The 22,040-nt window shown below is 34.8% G+C and overlaps 1 protein-coding gene across 1 annotated transcript; it reads right to left on the bottom strand.

Annotated features, from left to right (window-relative positions):
- Positions 1–20,135: 20,135 nt before the first annotated feature.
- Positions 20,136–21,083, bottom strand: LOC112911028 (olfactory receptor 2M3-like). The gene has a single exon (XM_025987346.2). The coding sequence runs from the start codon at positions 21,081–21,083 to the stop codon at positions 20,136–20,138; it is 948 nt and encodes a 315-aa protein (XP_025843131.1).
- Between the last annotated feature and the right edge of the window lie 957 nt (positions 21,084–22,040).

Here is a 22,040-nt window from a genome sequence, read left to right as displayed (position 1 = left end):
GTGAATTGTAGTGGAAATAGTTCCTTATAAATATATCCTTTCCTCACACATTTGTAGAGATGATGTTTGTCCAGAGTACCTGGGTGGCTCAGATGGTTAAGCATCTGCCTTTGCTGCAGTCATGATATCAGAGTTCTGGGATCAAGTCTCACATTGCCTCCCTACTCAGGCAGGAGTCTATATCTCCCTCTGCCCCTCCCCTCTGCTCATGTTCTCTCCCTCTCTCAAATAAAAAAAATAAAATATTTAAAATATATAAAAAATTTAAAATGATGTGTGTCCATGAAGCAGTCAGGTATAAGCTGTTTTTCTCAAGATAGAGGATAGAGGAGAGTACAAGAGCAAACAAAAATGTCTGCTACAGATTTAAATATTTATATTATAAAATTTATATTTATATATTTATATATAAATATATATATTTATATTATAATGTGTTATAGAAATCAAATGAAGATCATATATATATTTAATATATATGATATATTATATATATTTATCTTTAATATTTATATATATTTATATATATTTATATATATTTACATTTATATTTATCATATATATTTAATATATAAATCAAAAGAAGATCATATATATAAATATATATTTATATTTAAATATATATATATTTATATTATGTGTTATAGAAATCAAATGAAGATCATATTTATAAGGTATAAACATTATTTGGAATGTAGTTTATACTATATATATATAGTATATACTATATATAGTATATAGTTTATACTATATATATATATATATATAATATTATCAGAAGGAACAGATCACTCTTACTAATCTCAGTATTAGTATTCTAGTTTATATAAAATTAGTCTCTTCCATTTCCTTAGCAAGATCCCTTAGGAAGATTTATTTTTCTATGCATTAGCATACATAATTTAATTCTCTGTTTTTACATTCATTTCTTTTCTTTTCTTTACCTCCCTTTTCTTTTTTTTAAGATTTTGTTTATTTATTTATGAGAGACACACAGAGAGAGGCAGAGACATAGGCTCCTGTGGGGAGCCCAATGTGGAACTCAGACTCTGGACCCTGGGATCACACCCTGAGCTGAAGTCAGACACGAAACTGCTGAGCTACCCAGGGGTCCCTACCTCCTTTTTCAAGAGAAAACAGTCTTTTACTTTGTCTCTTCCCTAATAGTCCTTGAACAAATTGAAAACTTATGCTATCCCTATCAACCCTTGTGTCCCCGTAACCTCTTTATCTCTGTAGTATTCATCAATTCTGTGTATATAATATTTCAAACATAGTTAAGTTATTCAATGCATCCTAAATTCCTAGTCAATTATAAATTGTCTTAGATATATTTCTTATATTTATAATGCTTATCAAGAAACTCAACCCACACTATGTAAATAAGTAAGCTCATGCTACTTAGTTTTCTAGGTATTTTTATTTTTCCACTCTTCATACATATAATTGGTAATTAAATTTTCTTTTTTTTAAATAAATTTATTTTTTATTGGTGTTCAATTTGTCAACTTATAGAATAACACCCAGTGCTCATCAAGTGCCCACCTCAGTGCCCATCACCCAATTTTATACCTGACTGCTGGGTGGTTCAGTTATTTTAGTGCCTGCCTTTAGCTCAGGTCATGATCCTGAGGTCCTGGGATACAAATCCCACATCAGGCTACCTGCTGAGCCTGCTTTTCTCTTCCCTCACACTCATGCTCAGGTGCTCTATCTCTCTCATAAATAAATAAAATCTTTTAAAAAGATCTTATTTTGCTCATAGCTCTTTTTTACAATCTTTGTGTTAACAACAAACTCCTCCACATTTTAAATCTATTCCTTATCACATTATGTCCACATTTTTAAAATTTTCCATTCATTCATTTCATTTTCCATTCATTCATTAGTCCCATAAAAGAAGCTAACGGAATAATTGCAGTGTAGGAGAGTAGAACTGATCAAAACTCAGTGGTTTCTATTAATGACAGTTAGTAAAAACTTTATCAATTTGATTTGAGAAAGTTTTAAGCTGTCCACAGAAATGTAATACTTACTGTGTAGTAGATAAAAAGGTTCAGTGTATATATTCCTGCATTTTTTTGTTTCTTATTTCTTCAATATGGACATGTATAAATGTTATTATTATGTTATATTATAATTTTGCATTATCTCTTATTTTGTCTAACCAATCTCATAAAGTTTCATTTTCTTTGCTACTCTATGATAGGAAACTACAACAAACAACATTTTGTGGTGGTCAAGACACTTGTTTCTGAATACTGTCAGTTTCTGAATACTCTATCACCTCTTATAAGCAATGCCTTAAGTCTGTTATGTTATACAATAAGAAATGCAACTAGTTATAGTTAATAACATGAGAAATTTATATAAGCATTAAAGCTATAAAGCTAACAACATGATGCACATTACTCTATTGCAATATAAATTGTGTAATAATTCATCAAAGCTTAGCTACATGATTTCTCAACCAATCCCTCATGTTTTTTTTTTTTTTAAATTTTCCCCTCACGGTTTAGAATTAATACTTTTTCCATAAACACAATATATAGCCAACAGCACAATGTTAGATAAAGATTGTTTATGTCTTTATTTTTTATATTTATCAGCTGCAAGAAATGTATTCTGAGGAAAAGGAATTTAAAAGATTGGGGTAGGAAGAGCAGAGCAAAGGAGTGATATTGACTAAGTAAAGATAGTTAATAACAACTGAACATTGAAAGACAGTACTTATATTAAATAAAAAATTGAGTTGGAGAGAAATTTGAGAGGGATAATGAATAAAGGAGAGAAAAGTGGGACAAGGAAAGATTAGTATAATGAATTTTAGGATAACTGAGCAACTGAGCCTACATGGCTGCTCTAGATATACTGCATAATGTAAATGGAGAAGTCATGCTCCACCTCTCCATAATGACACAAAAACTAAACAGTAGTACATTATATAGATAAAATGGTGTTCAAAAACCTTTCTTTATGGAAACCCAGAAATTATTCACCTAATCTATCTCCTGCTCACAGATAAAATTTTCAAATTATATCTTACAAAAATGATTGGTGATGCCTTTGGGGAAAGCTCACCAGTGTTTCTAAAAAGCCCATCTTATTTGAATCATACCTCAATATTATATATAAAACTAATGTTATATTGTTTTTTTCACCCAACACTACTTTTGGATTTTTCTGAAGAACAGCTGGATTGTGTCCCTCCTCCTAAAAGTTCAGATCTCAAATGGCTCAAATTGTCTGCTGAGCAGATTGTCAAATCCTTGCTGATCTTGTTTCGAAATATTGTAGAAAGCTATTCATGACTCTATTTCAATATATCTGTTCTCTATTGTCCAATATGAACTTTATACATTACTACTTAGAGATACCAAAGATACAATAAACAAATCTGAGCTTCAGTCGCTTGTTAGGAATATCTGTTCTTTCACAATCCTTAACCTTTATAGATCGCATCTGTCTTCAAATTCCAACATAGGACTATATTCTTCATGCCTTTCTTCATTTTATAGCTATCAAGTTCCACATATACTAAACTTACATAGGTAGATGTACAACCCCTACCTCTATTCTATATAAAAGGCAAATATTATGGACCTTCAGATCTGACAAGCCTGAGTTTACAACCTTGCTCTACTACCAACTCGTATGTCAACAGGCAGGTTAACTAATATCTCTGAGATTGTATTTTTAATCCCCTCTATCCCTCACAGGCTTGTTTTAAACTAGAATGAGTTAATTCTTTAAAGTTCCTCATCAAGATATGTGTATCACAGCTTGAATTCATCATGGGAACATTGCCATCATTACTCACATTCTTGTCATACTCCCCTTTCCTCCAATCTTGCAATAATCTCCACTGTTATTCTATTTGATTATTTCTAAAAATATTCTATTTTTCTTACTAGATTCTTGGCTCCTGCAGGGTAAGCTATATGCTTATTTTATGTTTGTTTAATCCAACTAAAGTGGTTTGCAGAAAGAAGCCCGGAAGATCCTCATAAGTAATTGAAAGCAAGAACCAACAGACTACATGTATGGAAAGTCTTGCAATGATTTGCAATTTAGCATCCATAACACTTCTAAATAATGCCTGACATTTATTTAACATCTTCACAGGTATTACTTAATTTAATCTTCAAAAAGGCCTGTGAAAATATAAGAAACACATTAATTTTACAGGGGACATAAAGGAGACAGTTGCAAATCAGCATGAAATAGTGCCTCCTTATCTAAAGAATTTTAAAATGTTGAATTCTCTAATAATATATCTTTTGAATAAAATTTGACTGGATTTTGTTGGACTTCAGAATGCTGTAGATATTTTGGAATATACAGTCTCCCTTAGTCTTACCTTACAGGTGTTTTCAAGAAGACACTAGTCACAGAGTAACTGAAAACCTTTAAATTTCCAGAGGAAACCTATGAGAAACTATTTTAGTAAGTCACCTGTGATTTAATTTTATAATCCCTCCAGGAAATTCAATCCCTGGTCTTCAATTATAGTGCTTTGTTAGCATACACTTTTTCCCTTAGGACCTTAAACATAACTAGTTTTCAACTTTAAAACATGATTTTTTTATATTTAAGATCAAATAAAAATTTTGTCACCTTGATTGATAATTTTCTTCTCCTCTTTTTCTTGGTTCCTTCATCCATTAATTATGATATTTCACTCTCTTTTAAAAATATTTTATTTTTGTAAAGTTATTTCTACAGTTACCTTTAAATGGAGTTGTTAAAGTTCACCAATATTTTCAAACTGATACATCAGGTAGTCTTATTTTCGTCATTCAATTTGAGATTCCTATACTTGACATTACAGCATTGTTTCATATTTTACATATGATTCTTTGTTTGAAAGCTGCTATTGGTGATTACTTTTTTCTGATTCTACTATTAGTTGTCATATCACCGTCCTCAAGTATTTTGGGTTAATTTTCTCTTCATAAAATATTTTTATTTCTTAAGACGTTTTGTTTGCTTCAAGTGTTTATTTAAATTCCAGTTAGCATAAAGTGTAATATTAGTTTCCATAGAATTTAGTGATTCATCACTTACATAAAATACCCAGTGCTCATCACATGTGCCTTCCTTAATACCCACCACAGATTTAGTGCACTCCCCTTGACCACCTCCCTCAGTTTGTTCTCTATACTTAAGAGTCTGTTTTATGGTTTGCCTCTCCCTGCCGTGTCCATCTGTTTTGTTTCTTAAATTCCACATGTGAGTGAAATCATATGGTATTCATCTATGACTGACATACTTCCCTTAGCAAAAAAAAAAAAAAAAAATATCTTGCCATTTGCAACGATGTGGATAGCGCTATATTTCCTAAGGCCTTTGGACAAATATTTCTCTTCCCCATATGTTCACACCTATGATGACTCTATCTGTATATTTTCAACCAACATGTTTTGTTTTATAAATTACAGATGTTATCAAAAGCTAATAACTTATATTTACTTTGATATTCTCTTCTTGTCTCATACTGTACCATATTCTGAATCTTTATCTTTCAATGAATCTACTGCTTTTTAAAAATCTTTTTCATCTTGTAAGTCATCTCCATCTTCTTAATGGTATTTCTTCTTAGGTGTTATGTAGGAACAATATTTTAGGAGGGAGATATCTGTGTTTTCATGAACACTTCCTAATTGTGTGTAAGAATAAATGAACTATTTTACATACTCAATAGCTATGTAAACAGAAAGAGCATTTTATTTCATCATGTTCTAAAAATCATTTCATATTGCTTGATCTTTAAAAAAAACTTATAAATCTATTTTGTGGGAAATGGTTCCTCACTTTTACATTGATATACATTTTCTTTACTGATTTATTGTCTTTGTCTTTTGTATTTAGTATTTATTGGTAATTTTATTTCCTTTGCAAAGAATTTCATTTATAAGTTATCATTAATTTAGAAAGAAATAGACAAGAGAAATATAATTTCACATTTTTATACATATAACCAATTTTTATAGAATCATATCTTGGATTGGGCCCTCTTTCTACATTGATTGATAATGCCAATTGATACCATTTACCAAACTTCCATGTTATATAATTCTGATTCTGAACCTCTTACATGGATTTTTATTTTTTTTAAATATAAATTTCGTTTGGTAATATATAGTACATCATTAGTTTCAGATATAGTTTCCAATAATTCATCCACTGTGTATAAGACCAGTGCTTATCACATCATGTGCCTTCCTTAATGCCCTCACCCAACTACCCCATCTCCCCACACACCTCCCCTTCAGCAATCCTCTGTTTCCCAAAGTTAATAGTCTCTCATTGTTTTATCTTCCTCTCTGATTTTCCCCATTCAGTTTCCCTTCACCTTCCCTTATGGTCCCTTTCATTATTTCTCATATTCCACGTGTGAGGGAAAACATATGATAATTGTCTCTCAGATTGACTTATTCACTTAGCATAGTACCCTCCAGTTCCATTCACACCAATATGAATGGCAGGTACTCACCCTTCTCATGGCTGAGTAATATTCCATCAGATATATACACGACATCTTTATCCATTAATCTGTCAATGAAAATTTCAGTTATTTTCATATGGTTTTGGTATCAGGTATCTCAGAATGAGTTTGAAAGTCTTCTATTTTTTGGAATATTTTGAGAAGAATAGGTTTTAACTCCTTTAAAAAAATTTGGTAGAATTGTCCTGTGAAGCCTTCTGGCCCTGGAGTTTTGTTTGTTGGAAGGCTTGTTATTTCTGATTTAATTTCTCTGCTGGTTATTAGTCTGTGCAAGTTTTCTATTTCTTCCTGTCTCAGTTTCAGTAGTTTATATGTTTCTAGAAATTTATTTCTTCTAGGTTGTCTAATTTGTTGGCATATGGCTTTTCATAATATGCTCTTATAATTATTTGTATTTCTGTGGTGTTGGTTGTTACTTTTACTGTCTCATTTCTGATTTTATTGGTTTTAGTTCTTTCTCTTTTTTGAAATATAAATTCAATTTGCCAACATACAGTATAACACCCAGTACTCATCACATCAAGTGCCCTCCTTAATGCCTAATTTAAAGTGTAACTTGGTTTTTATTCCAATGGCTAAAAATGTTTGTCACTGATGATTTCATCTTTTGTCATTATTTTTTTTAAAGTTTTAGTAACTATGATTTTACTTTATTTTCCATATTAATATTAGAAACAGTTAATTTCCCCCAAAACTGTTGTGGTATTTATGTTGCAATTGCAGTATATGTAGGTTCCTGAAGACTTTGAGCAATCCCTTAAATCCAGATTTTAACATAATAAAATAAATGATTTTGTATTTCAGTCACATATGAAGTCATATGTTTGAAAAACAATTATTCATAATTAAATAATTTATAAAGTACTTGAATCATTTTATAATTCTGGATCACAATTATAATTTATTTCATATTAATAGCTATGAACAAAACTGCTAACTTCTACTTTACATGCAAATATAAATTAAGTAGGTATCAGCAGATTGCTCTCCACATTGTCAATATCAGGATATACTTTCAAAAGCAATTCTGAGAAATTTTGTCTGTCCATATCCTTGCCATTAATTAATATTATACAGCTTTTGAAATTTTCCTAATCTATTGAGTAAAAAGAAATATTTAAAGATTGTTAAATTGCCCTTTGTCTGAATATTAATGAAATTATGTATCTTTCCAGAAAAAAACGTGTTTTGATTTGTTTCACAAATTTTTATGTGTAATGTTTCCTTGAATATTTTAGCATTTATTGATTTGTTCATTTAATTAATTGATTCACTCATTCATTTTTAAGTAGGCCCTTTGTCTGAATATTAATTAAATTGTATATATCTCCAGAAAAATATTTTTGTTTTGTTTCACAAATTTTAATGTGTAATATTTCCTTGAATATTTTAGTTTTATTGATTTGTTCATTTTGTGTATATATATATTTATTTATTTTTAAGTAGGCTCCATACCCTTTGTGGAGCCCAATGCAGGACCTGAACTCATGGCTCTGAGATGAAGACCTGAGCTGAGTCAGGCACTTAACAGACTGAGAAAGACACCACTGGTTGTTCATTTTAGACTTGAAAAATATCATCTTCCAACCTGTCTTAGTGTGTTAGCTTTTGCCATGATCTCCATTTCTAAATTAATATTCTTAATCTTCAAGGAATTAAATAACATTAATCTTTTGTTATTAACTAGTTCTATTTCTCTTTATATGAAATAGATAATCTTATATTATGTTCAAATAATTCTGTGACATTACATAACATATATAAATCTTTAACCAATCTGGAGTCCATCTCGCATATACTATTAAGTAAAAATCAAAATTTGTTTTTCTTGGGCAGCCTGGGTGACTCAGTGGTTTAGCACTGCCTTCAGCCCAGGGCCTGCTCCTGGAGACCTGGGATCGAGTCCCACATCAGTCTCCCTGTATGGAGCCTGCTTCTCCCTCTGCCTTTGTCTTTGCCCCTCTCTTTCTCTCTCTCTCTCTCTCTCTCTCTCTCTCTCTGTGTGTGTGTCTCTCATGAATAAATAAATAAAATCTTTAAACAAAAGAAGGAAGTTGGGCCAAGAATGTAAAAGATGCATATTTAGATGTGTCGGGGAAAACAGTTTAATTCTTTCAACATTCTTCAAGACAGAAATCCATAAAACTCTAAGGAGAAAACATTTTTTTAATTTTTTTTTAAATTTTTTATTTATTTATGATAGTCACAGAGAGAGAGAGAGAGAGGCAGAGACACAGGCGGAGGGAGAAGCAGGCTCCATGCACTGGGAGCCTGATGTGGGATTCGATCCCGGGTCTCCAGGATCGTGCCCTGGGCCAAAGGCAGGCGCCAAACTGCTGCGCCACCCAGGGATCCCGAGAAAAAAATTTTTAATATATTTTTTAAGATTTTATTTTATTTGAGGGTCGATACCTGGACTCTTATGTTCCATTTATCTGTCTGTTTTGTCAATACAACATCGTCTTGATCATTTTCTTTTTATAGTACATCTTGGTGAAATGTCAGCCTTCCAATTTTCTTTTTCTCATTCAACACTTTTGGCTTTTCCAGGTTCTTTGCCTTCCTTATAAACTTTTATTAAAATGCTGATATACACAAAATAACTCCAGGGATTTTGAATAAAATTTCATTGAATCTGTTCAACTTGAAAACAAAAACAAATACAAATAGGAGCATTTTTACCTATCTATGAACATGGATTATCTCTGGTTTTTGTTGTTGTGGTTAGTTTTTCTTTGTATCTTTCATCAGAATTTTCTAGTTCCTTCATAATAGACCTTTGTTAGATTAATACCAAATATTTTATTTTCAGTATTGCTAATGCAAATAGTAATGCGTTTTTAATTTTAAGTTACAATTTTTCAATGGTAATATATAAGAAACAATGGATTTTTGCATATGAATCTTCAATCATGTGACTGTTATAATCACTTATTACTGCCAGGAGGTTTTGTTTGGCTTTGCTTTTGCTTGATTCTGTTGTGTTTTCTACAGACATAATGTCCTCATGAATAGATGCTGTTTTATTTTATTTTTCCCAATCTGTATTCTTTTTATTTCTCTCTTTTACTCCACTAGTTAGCACTGCCAATACAATGTTGAGTGAGAGTAGATGTGACATCCTGTTGCTTATCTTAAGGGAAATGATACTAATTTTTCACTAGTAAGTATGACATTAGTTGTAGATGTTTGCAGATGTTCTTAAACAGTTGAAGGAATTCTGTATCCTTGTTTAAGAGTATTTATTATGTAAAATCAAGTGCTTAATTTTACCAAAAAATATCTGCGTATATTTATATGATTGTGTTATTCTACTTTAGTTTGTTGATGTGATTAATTGTATTAATTTATTTTTGAAGGTTCAATCAGACCTACACACCTAAAATAAATCCCATTAAGTCACAATGTTTAATTAAGCTTATACATTGTTGAATTATATTTAATAGAATATTTTTAGAAAAATATTCATGAGAGATATTCATCTATAGTTTCTTTTTTTAAAGATTTTATTTATTTTTTTCATGAGAGACACAGAGAAAGAGAGAGGCAGAGACACAGGGAGAGGTTGAAGCAAGCTCCATGCAGGGAGCCTGACATGGGACTCCAAGATCACGCACTGGGCTGAAGATAGGCACTAATCCGCTGAGTCACCCAAGGATCCCCCAATAGTTTCTTTTTCTTGAAACGTTTTGTTGGGTTTTAGCATTAGAGAATGCTGATCTCATAAAATGACTTATGAAGTTGTCCCTTTCCTTCTATAGGCTGTAGGTGATTGAAGAGAATTAACATAAATTCTTCCATAAATGTTCACTAAAATATACCACTGAACCATTTCTAGGCTTGTTTCTTTCTATTTTGGAAAGTTATTGATTATTGGTGCAAATTATTTAATATGTTATAGACACACTAAGATTGTATGTTTATTCTTGTGTGAGTTTTACCACAATGTGTATTAAAGCAAGATGTTTATTTCATGTATGTTATCAAATGTCTTAGCATAGGACTGTTAATAGTATTATTAAATTATCTTTTTTTGGATATATTTTTAATTGGAATTCAGTATGCCAACATATAGCATAACACCCAGTGCTTATTCTGTCAAGTGTCCCCCTCAGTACCCGTCACGCAGTAACCCCACCCCCACATCTCATTTTCCACCCCCTGGTTTGTTTCCCAGAGTTAGGTGTCTCTCATGTTTTGTCACCCTCACTGATATTTTCACTCATTTTCTCTCCTTTCCCCTTTATTCCCTTACACTACTTTTTTTTTATATTCCCCAAATGAATGAGACCATATAATGTTTGTCCTTCTCCGATTGACTTATCTCACTCAGCATAATACCCTGCAGTTTCATCCACATGAAGCAAAAGGGGGTATTTGTCATTTCTAATGGCTGAGTAATATACCATTGTATGCATAAACCACATCTTCTTTATCCATTCATCTTTCGATGGAGACCGAGGCTCCATCCACAGTTTGGCTTTTGTGAACATTGCTGCTATAAACATCAGGGTGCAAGTGTCTCGGTCTTTCACTGCATCTGTATCTTTCGGGTAAATCCCCAGCAGTGCAATTGTTGGGTCATATGCAGTTCTGTTTTTAACTCTTTGAGGAACCTCCACACAGTTTTCCAGAATGGTTGTACCAGTTCACATTCCCACCAATCCATGAGCATGGAATATTTTACCATCTCTTTGTCTTCCTCTATTTCTTTCAGAAGTGTTCTGTAGTTTTTAAGGTATAGGTCTTTTACCGTTTTGATTAGGTTTATTTCCAGGTATCCTATGCTTTTGGGTGCAATTGTAAATGGGATTTCCTCCTTAATTTCTCTTTCCTCAGTTTCATTGTTAGTGTATAGAAATACCACTGATTTCTGGCCATTGATTTTGTATCCTGCCACACTGCCAAAATGTTGTATGAATTCTAGAAATCTTGGGGTGGGGTCCTTTGGGTTGTCTATGAACATTAGCATGTCATCTGTGAAGAGGGAGAGTTTGACTTCTTCTCTGCCTTTTATTTCTTTTTGGTGCCTGATTGCTTAGGCTGGAACTTCTAGTACTATGCTGAATAGCAGTGGTGGGAGTGGACATCCCTACCATGTTCCTGATCTTAGGGGAAAGGCTCCCAGTGTTTCCCCATTGAGAATGATATTTGCTGTGGGCTTTTTGTAGATGGCTTTTAAGATGCTGCGGAATGTTCCCTCTATCCCTACACTCTGAGGAGTTTTGATCAGGAATGGATGCTGCATTTTGTCAAATGCTTTCTCTGCATCTATTGAGAGGATCCTATGGTTCTTGTTTTTTCTCTTGTTGATGTGATCTATCACAATGATTGCTTTACGAGTGTTGAACCAGCCTTGCATCCTGGGGATAAATCCCACTTGGTCATGGTGAATAATCTTCTTAATGTACTATCGGATCCTATTGACTAGTATCTTGTTGAGAATTTTTGCATCTGTGTTCATGAGGAATATTAGTTTATACTTCCATTTTGGTGGGTTTTTGGTTTTGGAATTAAGGTGATGTTGGCTTCATAGAATGAGATTGGAAGTAGGAATACTTCCAATGTAAGTATTCCAATAGAGAGAAGTAGGAATACTTCCAATGGAATCTCCAATAGAAAGAGATGGAATCTCTATCTTTCAGAACAGCTATAGTAAAATAGGTATTATTTCTATTTTAAATGTTTGATTGAAAATCCCTGCGAAGCCATTTGGCTTTGGACTTTTGTGTCTTGGGAGGCTTTTGATGACTCCTTCCATTTTCTCTCTGGTTACTGGCTTGTTCAGGTTTTCTATTTATACCTGTTCCAGTTTTGGTCATTTGTGGTTTTACAGAAATGCATCCATTTCTTCTAGATTGCCTAATTTATTGGTATATAGCTGCTCATAATAAGTTTTTAAAATAGCTTATATTTCCTTGGTATTGGTTCTGATCTCTCCTTTTTCATTCATGATTTTATTAATTTCAGTAATTTCTCTTTTGTTTTTAATAAGGCTGGCTTATGGTTTATCTATCTTATTAATTCTTTCAAAGAACCAACTCCTGGTTTTGTTGATGTGTTTTATAGTTCTTTTGGTTTCTATTTTATTGAGCTCTGCTCAAATCTTTATTAACTCTCCTATTCTGCTTGGTGTAGGTTTTATTTGCTCTTCTTTCTCCAATTCCATTAGGTGCAAAGTTAGCTGGTGTATTTGAGGTTTTTTTCCAATTTTTTGAAGGATGCTTATATTGCGATGTATTTTCCTCTCAGAACTGCTTTTGCTGTATCCCAAATTTTGAGTAGTTGTATCTCCATTCTCATTAGTTTCCATGAATGTTTTAAATTCTTCTCTAGTTTACTGGTTAACACTTTCATCTTTTAGCAGGATGGTCTTTAACATCCACGTTTTTGAATTTCTTCTTGTGATTTAGTTCTAGTTTCAAAGCATTATAGTCTGAAAATATGCAGGGGACAATCCCGATCTTTTGGTATCGGTGAAACCTGATTTGTGACCCAGTATGTGGTCTATCCTGGATAATATTCCATGTGCACTTAAGAAGAATATGTATTCAATTTTGGGGGGGATATAAGGTTCTGTAAATATATGTGAAATCCATCTGGTGTAGTGTATAATTTAAGCTCTTGTTTCCTTGGAGATGTTTTGCTTAGAACATATGTCATTTGCAGAAAGCACTAAGTTGAAGTCTCCCAGTATTAATGTATTATTATCTAAGTATGTCTTTACTTTAGTTATTAATTGATTGATATGCTTGGCAGCTCCCACATAGGGACATAAATATTCATGATTGTTAGGTCCTCTTGTTGGATAGATCCTTTAAGTATAATAGGGTGTCCCTCTTCATCTCTTACTACAATCTTTGGGATAAACTTTAATTTATCTGATATGAGGATTGCTACCACTGCTTTCTTTTGAGGACCATTTGAATGGTAAATGGTTCTCCAACCTTTTATTTTCAGGCTGTAGATGTCCTTCTGCCTAACATGAGTCTCTTGTAGACAGCAAATAGATGGGTCTTGATTTTTTATCCAGTCTGAAACTTTGCGTCTTTTGATGGGATCATTAAATCCATTCACGTTCAGAGTTACTATTGAAAGATATGAATATAGTGTCATTATGTGACCTATTCAGTCCATGTTTTTGTGGAATATTTCCTTGGACTTGCTCTTTCTTTAACAGAGTCCCCCTTAGTATTTCTTGCAGAGCTGGTTTGGTGGTCACATATTCTTTCAGTTTCTGCCTGTCTTGGAAGCTCTTTATCTCTCTTTCTATTCTGAAAGAGAGCCTTGCTGGATAGAGTATTCTTGGCTGCATGTTCTTCTCATTTAGGACCCTGAATATATCCTCCCAGCCCTTTCTGGCCTGCCAGGTCTCTGTGGAGAGATCTGTTGTTAACATAATCCTTCTCCCCATATACCTTAGGGATCTCTTGTCTCTTGCTGGTTTAAGGATTTTCTCTTTCTCTTTGGAGTCTGCAAGTTTCACTATTAGATTTCGGGGTGTTGAACAGTTTTTATTGATTTTAGGTGGGATCTCTCTATCTCCTGGATCTGAATGCCTCTTTCCCTCCCCAAGTTAGGGACATTCTCAGCTATGATTTGTTCAAATATGCTTTCTGGTCCTCTGTCTCTTTCAGCCCTCTTTGGAACCCCAATTAAATGTAGATTTTTTCCTTCTGAGGCTGTCATTTATTTCCCTTAACCTTTCCTCAAGATCTTTTCATTGGTTTTCTCATTTTTTCTCAGTTTCCTTCCTTGCCATCACCTTGTGTTTTATGTCACTAACTTGTTCTTCTACCTGATTGTCCCTCGTTGTTAGGACCTCCAGTTTGGATTGCATCTCATTTGATTTCTAATTACAGCCTGATTAGATCTAAATTCTGCAGCCATGAAGTCTCTTGAATCCTTCAGGCTTTTTTCCAGAGCCACCAGTAGCTTTATAATTGTTCTTCTAATTGGCTTTCTGACATTGAATTGTAATCCAAATTCTGTAACTCTGTGGGAGAGAGGACTGTTTCTGTTTCTTTCTTTTGTGGTGAGTTCTTCTTTCTAGTCATTTTGCTCAGTGCTGAGTGATTAAGAATGAGTTGTACTTGAAAAATGAAGGAAAACAAAACAAAACAAAACAAAACAAAACAAAACAAGGAGTATCCTCGGGTTCTATATATCATAAATCCCTCTACCTCCCTTGGAACTTTACAATGCTGCTGGGTCAATAATTTGTTTTTCCCCTGTCCGTCTAGCTGGTCTTCTGGGGGAGGGTCCTGCTGCGCTGATTCTCATGTGTGTGCCCTGGGGGAGCTGCTCCATCCCCTGCCAGGTGCACGGCTCAGTGGGAGCTCTTTATCCTGTGAGGCCCCTGTTCCTGGCAGCCCCGCTCCATCCCAGACACAGGGTAACACCTGGAGTAACAACAACGCTGGTGGTAGCCTGATGTCCAGCCCTGGAGTCCGCTCCCACAGTAACTCCCGCAGTCTCTCAGTTTGCACTGGCCGGATGCTCCTGGGGGCAGGGGTCGCTGACCTGGACAGCTTGGCGGCTCCCAGCGGCAGGAGCACCCTCTGTCCTGTGCCCACCCTGCCCTTGCTGTTTCTGGAGGGAGCACAGGATCTTGGGCTGTGTCTGCTCGGCGCCCTGGGATCTGGGGCCTGTGCTGCTGGAATCAGGCTCCCGGGCCGCTGCTCCTGAAAGATGCAGGTTGCAGCCCCCTCCGAACGGAGCTGACCTGAGCTTCTCCCGACGACCCATTGGGCACGCACTCCCGCCCTTTACTGAGCTCGGCCCACAGTCTGTGGGCCTCTCCCTCCGGTGCACTTCCTCTCTTAGTGACCCTGCGAACCTGGAGGCTCCACTGCTTTCCTGTGGTTTTGCCTGGTTTCCGAACTAAGCACCTTTCCATCCAGGAAGAATCTGGTGTGGATTTTTAAAGTTCCTGCCTCTCGGGGACTGGGCTTTCCTGTCCTGGAGGCTGTCTGTGCCCAGCATTAGTCTGGCTCCTTGCTGGCCCGTCCCCTACTCAACTTTTTCTTATTTATTATTTCCATCTTCTTACCTTGTTATAAGCGCAAACTCTTCTCTCTGTTGTGTTCAACTTGTTCTCTCTTTAAGTCTCAGGCCAAATTCATTGGTTTTCAGGATGATTTGGAAGTTATCTAGGTAAGTTGGTGGGGACAGATTATTTGGGGACCCTACTCCTCCGCCATCTTGCCCCTTATTCTGTATTTTGTATGTCTTATCTTACCATGTGCCACCCTATTTCATTTGTCTCTCTTAGTGCCTCTATTTAGTTAAGAGCTGCACCACCATCAACTATTGCTGAGATTTTATCAACCCCACGGATAAAAGGAACTTCAAATAAGAACTCTACATTTCAATTCTTTAATACAACATTATGGTTTTAATATCTCAAATTATTTGAGTAGAGGAAATTCATGAGTAAAGCTATAACTGGGTTTCATGTGTGTAAGAAAGGATCCTGATTTAGGGCTCAATCCCAGGGCTCTGGGATCATGACCTGAGCCAAAGACAGATGCTCAACCACTGAGCTACTCAGGTGCCCCTATTTTTAAGTTTTTGAGGAAGCTTCTTACTGTTTTCCAGAGTGTCTGCACCAGTTTGCATTACCACCAACAATGTAAAAGTCTTCTCCTTTCTCTACGTCCTTGACATCTATTATTTCATGAGTTGTTCATTTTAACCATTCTGACTATTGTGATGTGGTATCTCATTGTGGTTTTGATTTGTATTTCTCTGATTCTGAGTGATGTTGAGCATTTTTTCACGTTTCTGCTCGCCATTTGTAGGTCTTCTTTGGAGGCATGTCTATTCACATCTTCTGCTCATTTCTTCATTGGATTTTTTGCTTTTCTGGGTGTTGATTCTGATAAGTTCTTTATAGATTTATGAAAATTCCCTTTTATCTGATAAGACATTGGCAAATATCTGCTCCCATTCCCTAGATTTCCTATATTTGCTATGATGCTCATATTCTCCCTTTTATTTTAATTACTTCCTGCTAACTAAATACAGCTGCCTTTTATATCTAGAATATATGGGGCAGCCCAGGTGGCTCAGCATTTTAGCACTGCCTTCAGCCCAGAGCCTGATCCTGGAGACCCAGGATTGAATTCTGCATCGAGCTCCCTGCATGGAGCCTGCTTTTTCCTCCTGTGTCTCTACCTCTCTCTCACTCTCTCTGTGTCTCTCATGAATAAATAAATAAAATCTTTTTTAAAATAACAATATCTAGAATATATGCCATCTCTTGACATTGTATGTCTTGAAAATCACCAGTAAACCCTTTTTATATCAGTTACCTCCATACATCAGTGCCCAACTGAAAGCTTCCAATATGCACTTACAAATTAGTTATTAGATTGATTTCAGGATGTTTTACCAGATAACTGTAAGTCAATCTTGTAAACATCTGTGTATGTTTCTTCATGAGAATCCCTTTTACAGCAAGAGCAAAGATATAAAGGCAGACATAGGAACAGAATACTGTGAATTTGGAGTAGTCAGCTGAAACACAATGTGTGAATGGGAAGGAAAAAGAAAGTTAGGACTTAGGACAGGAAAAGAGAAAATGGAATTGGTATAAAAAGGGGTGAGGGAAGGAATAAGGGAGCAAATGAGGCAGGAAAACCAAACACATCATAAGAAATCATCTCAGCTGATGTAGAGCCAAAGGAAGTCATTGATACTTAAATCATCTAGTTAATGTATATGTTTAATAATGAGAAAACAGATTTTACCCAGTATATAAAAGTGATTTTCCAATAAAATCAAGGTATGGAAATCATTGGAATACAATATGGTTTGATCTAACCATAATTTTTATTCCCAAATATCTGTAAGTGAAAAAAGTGGATAGACCAGCCCATTTACTGATAAGGGCTTTGGGGAAATAGTACCTATTACCTAGTAATGACTGGAAAGACCATGAAGAATCTCAAGATTTGGGATGCCTAGGTGGCTCAGTTGTTGAGTGTCTGCCTTTGGTTCAGGTCATGATCCAGGAGGCCCAGGATCATGTCTCAAATTGGGCTCCCTGCAGGGAACCTGCTTCTCCCTCTGTCTGTGTCTCCGCCTCTATGTCTCTCATGAATAAATAAATAAAAATCTTAAAAAAAAAGATGGTCAGGCACACAGATTTTTTTATTTAGGAATCATGAATTACACAATGTTAGTATGAAATTGACAATAAAGGTAGAAGTTTATATAGTATTTATTCAATCCTTCTACAATTGGTCATATATATTGTTTATATTTTTTCTCCTTTCCTTACTTGTATGTCAATATTAGACTGTTAATTATTAAAGATAATATTTTAACTTAGAAAATATTTGTTCAAGGATGCCTGAGTGGCTCAGCGGTCAAGCGTCTGCCTTTGGCTTAGGGCGTGATTCTGGAGTCCCAGGATTGAGTACACATCGGCTCCCTGCATAGAGCCTGCTTCTCCCTCTGCCTGTGTCTCTGCCTCTCTCTGTGTCTCTCACGAATAAATACATAAAATCTTTAAAAAGTTCAAAGCTACAAAAAATTACATATCTAGATGAGTAAGGCTAAATTGCCTTCATGGAAGAATTTAGCAACTCACGGTTCCACCAAGGAATAAAAAACACTTATTTTTCCACAATACTGCATACGCATTTTACCACAAAAATTAAGACATAAATATGTTACCTTTAAACTCTATGTAAATTAGAAATCTATATGATGCTTATGAAGATTTTGCTGTAATGAAAACCTTTACTTCATATCCCTACCAAACTTGTAGTGTTGGTTTGAATACACAAAATTTTATTTATGTTATTTTTTAGTCATTAGAGAATGTATGTCTATTGATCATGTTATATTCTTCTTAGCAGTTTTAAGTCATTAGTGGAAAGATGAAATGATAAATGGCACTCTGGGATAATCACCCTTAATATTCCCAATTCACAGTAGTGAGGGTAGCCCTTTCTTGCCCCATCTTTAACTAACTCTCAAATCTGTCAACAATATGAGATGTGAAACATGTATTTAATAATAGTAAACCTGTGTTTGAGGAAAAAGTTATTGTAACTACCTTGTTATGCCTTTTATAAATGGGAGCCTGAAAGTTATGTGGGTGTATATAGTAGGTAGTATGCTAAACTTTCCCTATGATTTTTTCTTCCTGGCATTTATCCTATGATTAGGTTATTATATAAGGAGAGAGTGAAATGTACCTAAGATCCCAAATTAATCAATTTCAAATTATGTAATGTAGATTATCTTGAGTTGGTTTGTCTTAACCAGTTGGCAGACCTTTAAAAGAGGATTTAGGCTTTTCTTTAGGTGACAGGTTCTCCTGCTGGCCTTGAAGAAGTCAGATAATGATTTTTCAGGTGCAAATAAATGAATTATTTCAACAGCCATATGAGTTTGCAAGATGACCCTGAGCCTTATATATAACTGCACCCTCTGCCAACACCTGGATTGCCACCTTGTGACACCTTAAGCAGAAAACCCAGGCTAACCATGCAAGAATTCCTACCTATCTATACTGGGCTAAATAAACAATTGTTATTTAGAGCTACTGAGTTTGTGTTTCACTTGCTATGCAGCAAAGGAAAAGTAATTCAGTTTCATTACCATGGAGTTTTAAGAAAATATTTAAAATTCAAATAGCAGTTGTTCTTCATAAAACAAAAGAATCCTCTGGGTGGCAGGCACTGAAAGGGCACTTGGCGGGATAAGCACTGGGTGTTATCCTGTATGTTGACAAATTGGACACCAATAAAAATAAATTTTTTAAAAAACCCCAAAAGAATCCCCAGAATTGCACTATATTTCATATCATTACAACACTATGTATAGCGATGCTACACATGACATGTGATTTATTAAAAAAAATAGACTTCAGAAAACCTAAAATTTGCTATTTACAATATTGATCACTTTTCCTTATAGCACAAAACCCCTATAATGATCAAGACATTTAAAAATGAAAAGACCAAACTTTGAGGAATCAATTTCAGTCTCCCATATAAAAGGCTGATGTCTATAGAAAAAGGAAATAAATACAAGTTCCCTAATCCTCTGATATCCTGAAGAAGGACAATGTCCATTACAAGGTAGACTCAATATGCTTAATCATCATTCTGATGCCCCTTTATCTAGGTAAAGTATGTTAATTTTTATAATAATCTTATAAATTTATAACTTGGTATATAATTAAGCTTATTATTCATTTTAACAAACTGATTAATCCAAGGTATGATATTGGACTCTGAAGAATGTTATGATCAGACAAATGTAAAACTATTTATTAAAAAGAAAAGGTTATCAGTGCTTTGTTTTATTATAACATTATGTGGTATTATGGTTGGCCAATATCTCTCCATTGTTAACTAGTATTGCATAACACAGATGATACAATTGTGCATATTATAGCAAATATTTACCTATAGTCATCATTTGAAATTTCTGTAACGAAAGAAATATAATATTCAATGAAAAAAGCATGCTCACAGTTTTTCATTTTCTAAATCTTGTGTACTTGTCTGTAAAACTTTTGATACAAAGATAGGTAAATATTGGGTGCTGAATTCTATCAGTTGAATGCATAGATTTCAGCATAAAGTAGATAGAAAAAAGTTAATTAGGCAATTTGCTCTTCAGACTTGCTCTTCCCCAACATCTTCATGAATGCTCTGGATACTTCCTTGTTGCGGAGGCTATAGATGAGGGGATTCAGCATGGGAGTGAGGATCGTGTAGAAGGCTGACACCATCTTGTCCTGGGTGGGGGAACGATCAGAAACAGGCCGCATATATATGAACATAGCTGCTCCATAATACATTCCCACCACCATGAGGTGGGAGGAACATGTGGCAAAGGCTTTTTGTCGTCCCTCTCCAGACCCCATGTGAATGACAGCCACAATAACATGAACATAGGAAGCAATGATTACTGCTACAGGAAAGAGAAGCATAATTATACAGCAAATAAACATTAACCTTTCAAAGAGCAATGTAGTAGTACATGAGAGAGTGAGAAGAGCAGGGACATCACAGAAAAAGTGGGGTATTTCCCGGGTACCACAATATGGGAAGGAAAGTGCAACTGCAATGACAATTATACCATCAAGAAAGCCAATGGTCCAGGAAGAAACAACCATAACACAATAGATTTTCTGGTTCATGAGAACTGAGTATCGTAATGGGTGACAAATGGCAACGTAACGGTCATAGGCCATTGTAGCCAACAGGAAACATTCTGCTCCAAGCAGGGACACATAGAAGAAAATCTGGGCTCCACAACCAGGCAGAGAAATGGACTTGCTGCCAGACATATAGTTGAAGGCCATCTTGGGTACAGTGGTGCAGACAAGCATGAGGTCCATCAGAGAGAGCTGGCTGAGGAGGAAGTACATGGGTGTATGGAGCTGAGTGTCCAGGTAGATGAGGAGAATCATAGCAGTGTTTCCCATGAAGGCCACTGTGAAGATGCCCAAGACTAGGGAGAAGAGGAAGATGTGGGTGGGGCTGTAATTGAAGATTCCCAGCAGGATGAAGCCTGAGTTGAAGGTCTGATTCCCCCACGCCATGATAAATATACTCACTGTAGAGAATATAACATGCAAACAGTGGTCAAGACTCTGTCATGGAAATATCAAGGGCTTCTAGCTTAAATCACCACTATAATATATATATATATATATATATATATATATATATATATATATGGAAAAATATTTTTCTCAGTATATTTTTTTTTCAATTTACAGCCTAGGAATATTAAAGTTTATTGTTAGCTTGATGTGATTTTTAGAAATAAGTGTAGATAACACATATAATAAGTTTCATCATTAGAACGTAGAGAGTTTCCCAAGATGCATATAATCTAATTTTTAGCAACTAAGTCAGCTCAGCTATATAATATGGATAGTCCCTTAGGAAATACACTAAGAGTCACAAGAAGACTCATCAATTGCTAGGAAGTCAATGAGATTTTCCATTGTGTTTTTTCCATTGAACATAGCATATCACCCTATGATACAAATTTTTTCTACCAAAGTGTAGAAGGATTATGTACTAGTGGAAATGAAATGGAACTACTCAAACATCAAGTAAACAGAAGACATTAAGAAATCATCAGTTAGAAGTACCTTAAATAATACTTATTGAAAATAATGGTAATTTGTAGAGAAAACACTTCCTCAACAATATGCCCATCTCTTACTCCATCTCTTAAAATCTGGTGTACCCATGAGATATTCTGGTTCGGGTCATTGTACTGGTGAAGCTGGCTAGTTACAGTGAAAGAGCATAGTCCAAACAGCTCAAACATTATGTTCCTGTGTAATCTTAGATTAATTCTCCAAGCCTCATTTTCCACTAGTATTTGATATTGAATATAGTGAATATTGATATTGTAGAGTGCTCTTAAGACAAATGAGACCATATTTGTAACGTACAATACAAAATGTAACGTTGAATATAGTTTGTAACATGTGAGTATTTTTTAAATGAATACTATTGAAGAAAAGAGAGATGGCTCCTAC

This window comes from Vulpes vulpes, chromosome 7 (genome assembly GCF_048418805.1).
Source record: "Vulpes vulpes isolate BD-2025 chromosome 7, VulVul3, whole genome shotgun sequence".
In the NCBI taxonomy this organism is placed as follows: domain Eukaryota; kingdom Metazoa; phylum Chordata; class Mammalia; order Carnivora; family Canidae; genus Vulpes; species Vulpes vulpes.
This window is presented reverse-complemented; position numbering and strand designations above follow the sequence as displayed.

Coding starts and splice junctions, on each gene's coding strand:
- LOC112911028 (XM_025987346.2), bottom strand. CDS start 21,083: ATGGCGTGGGGGAATCAGACCTTCAACTCAGGCTTCATCCTGCTGGGA.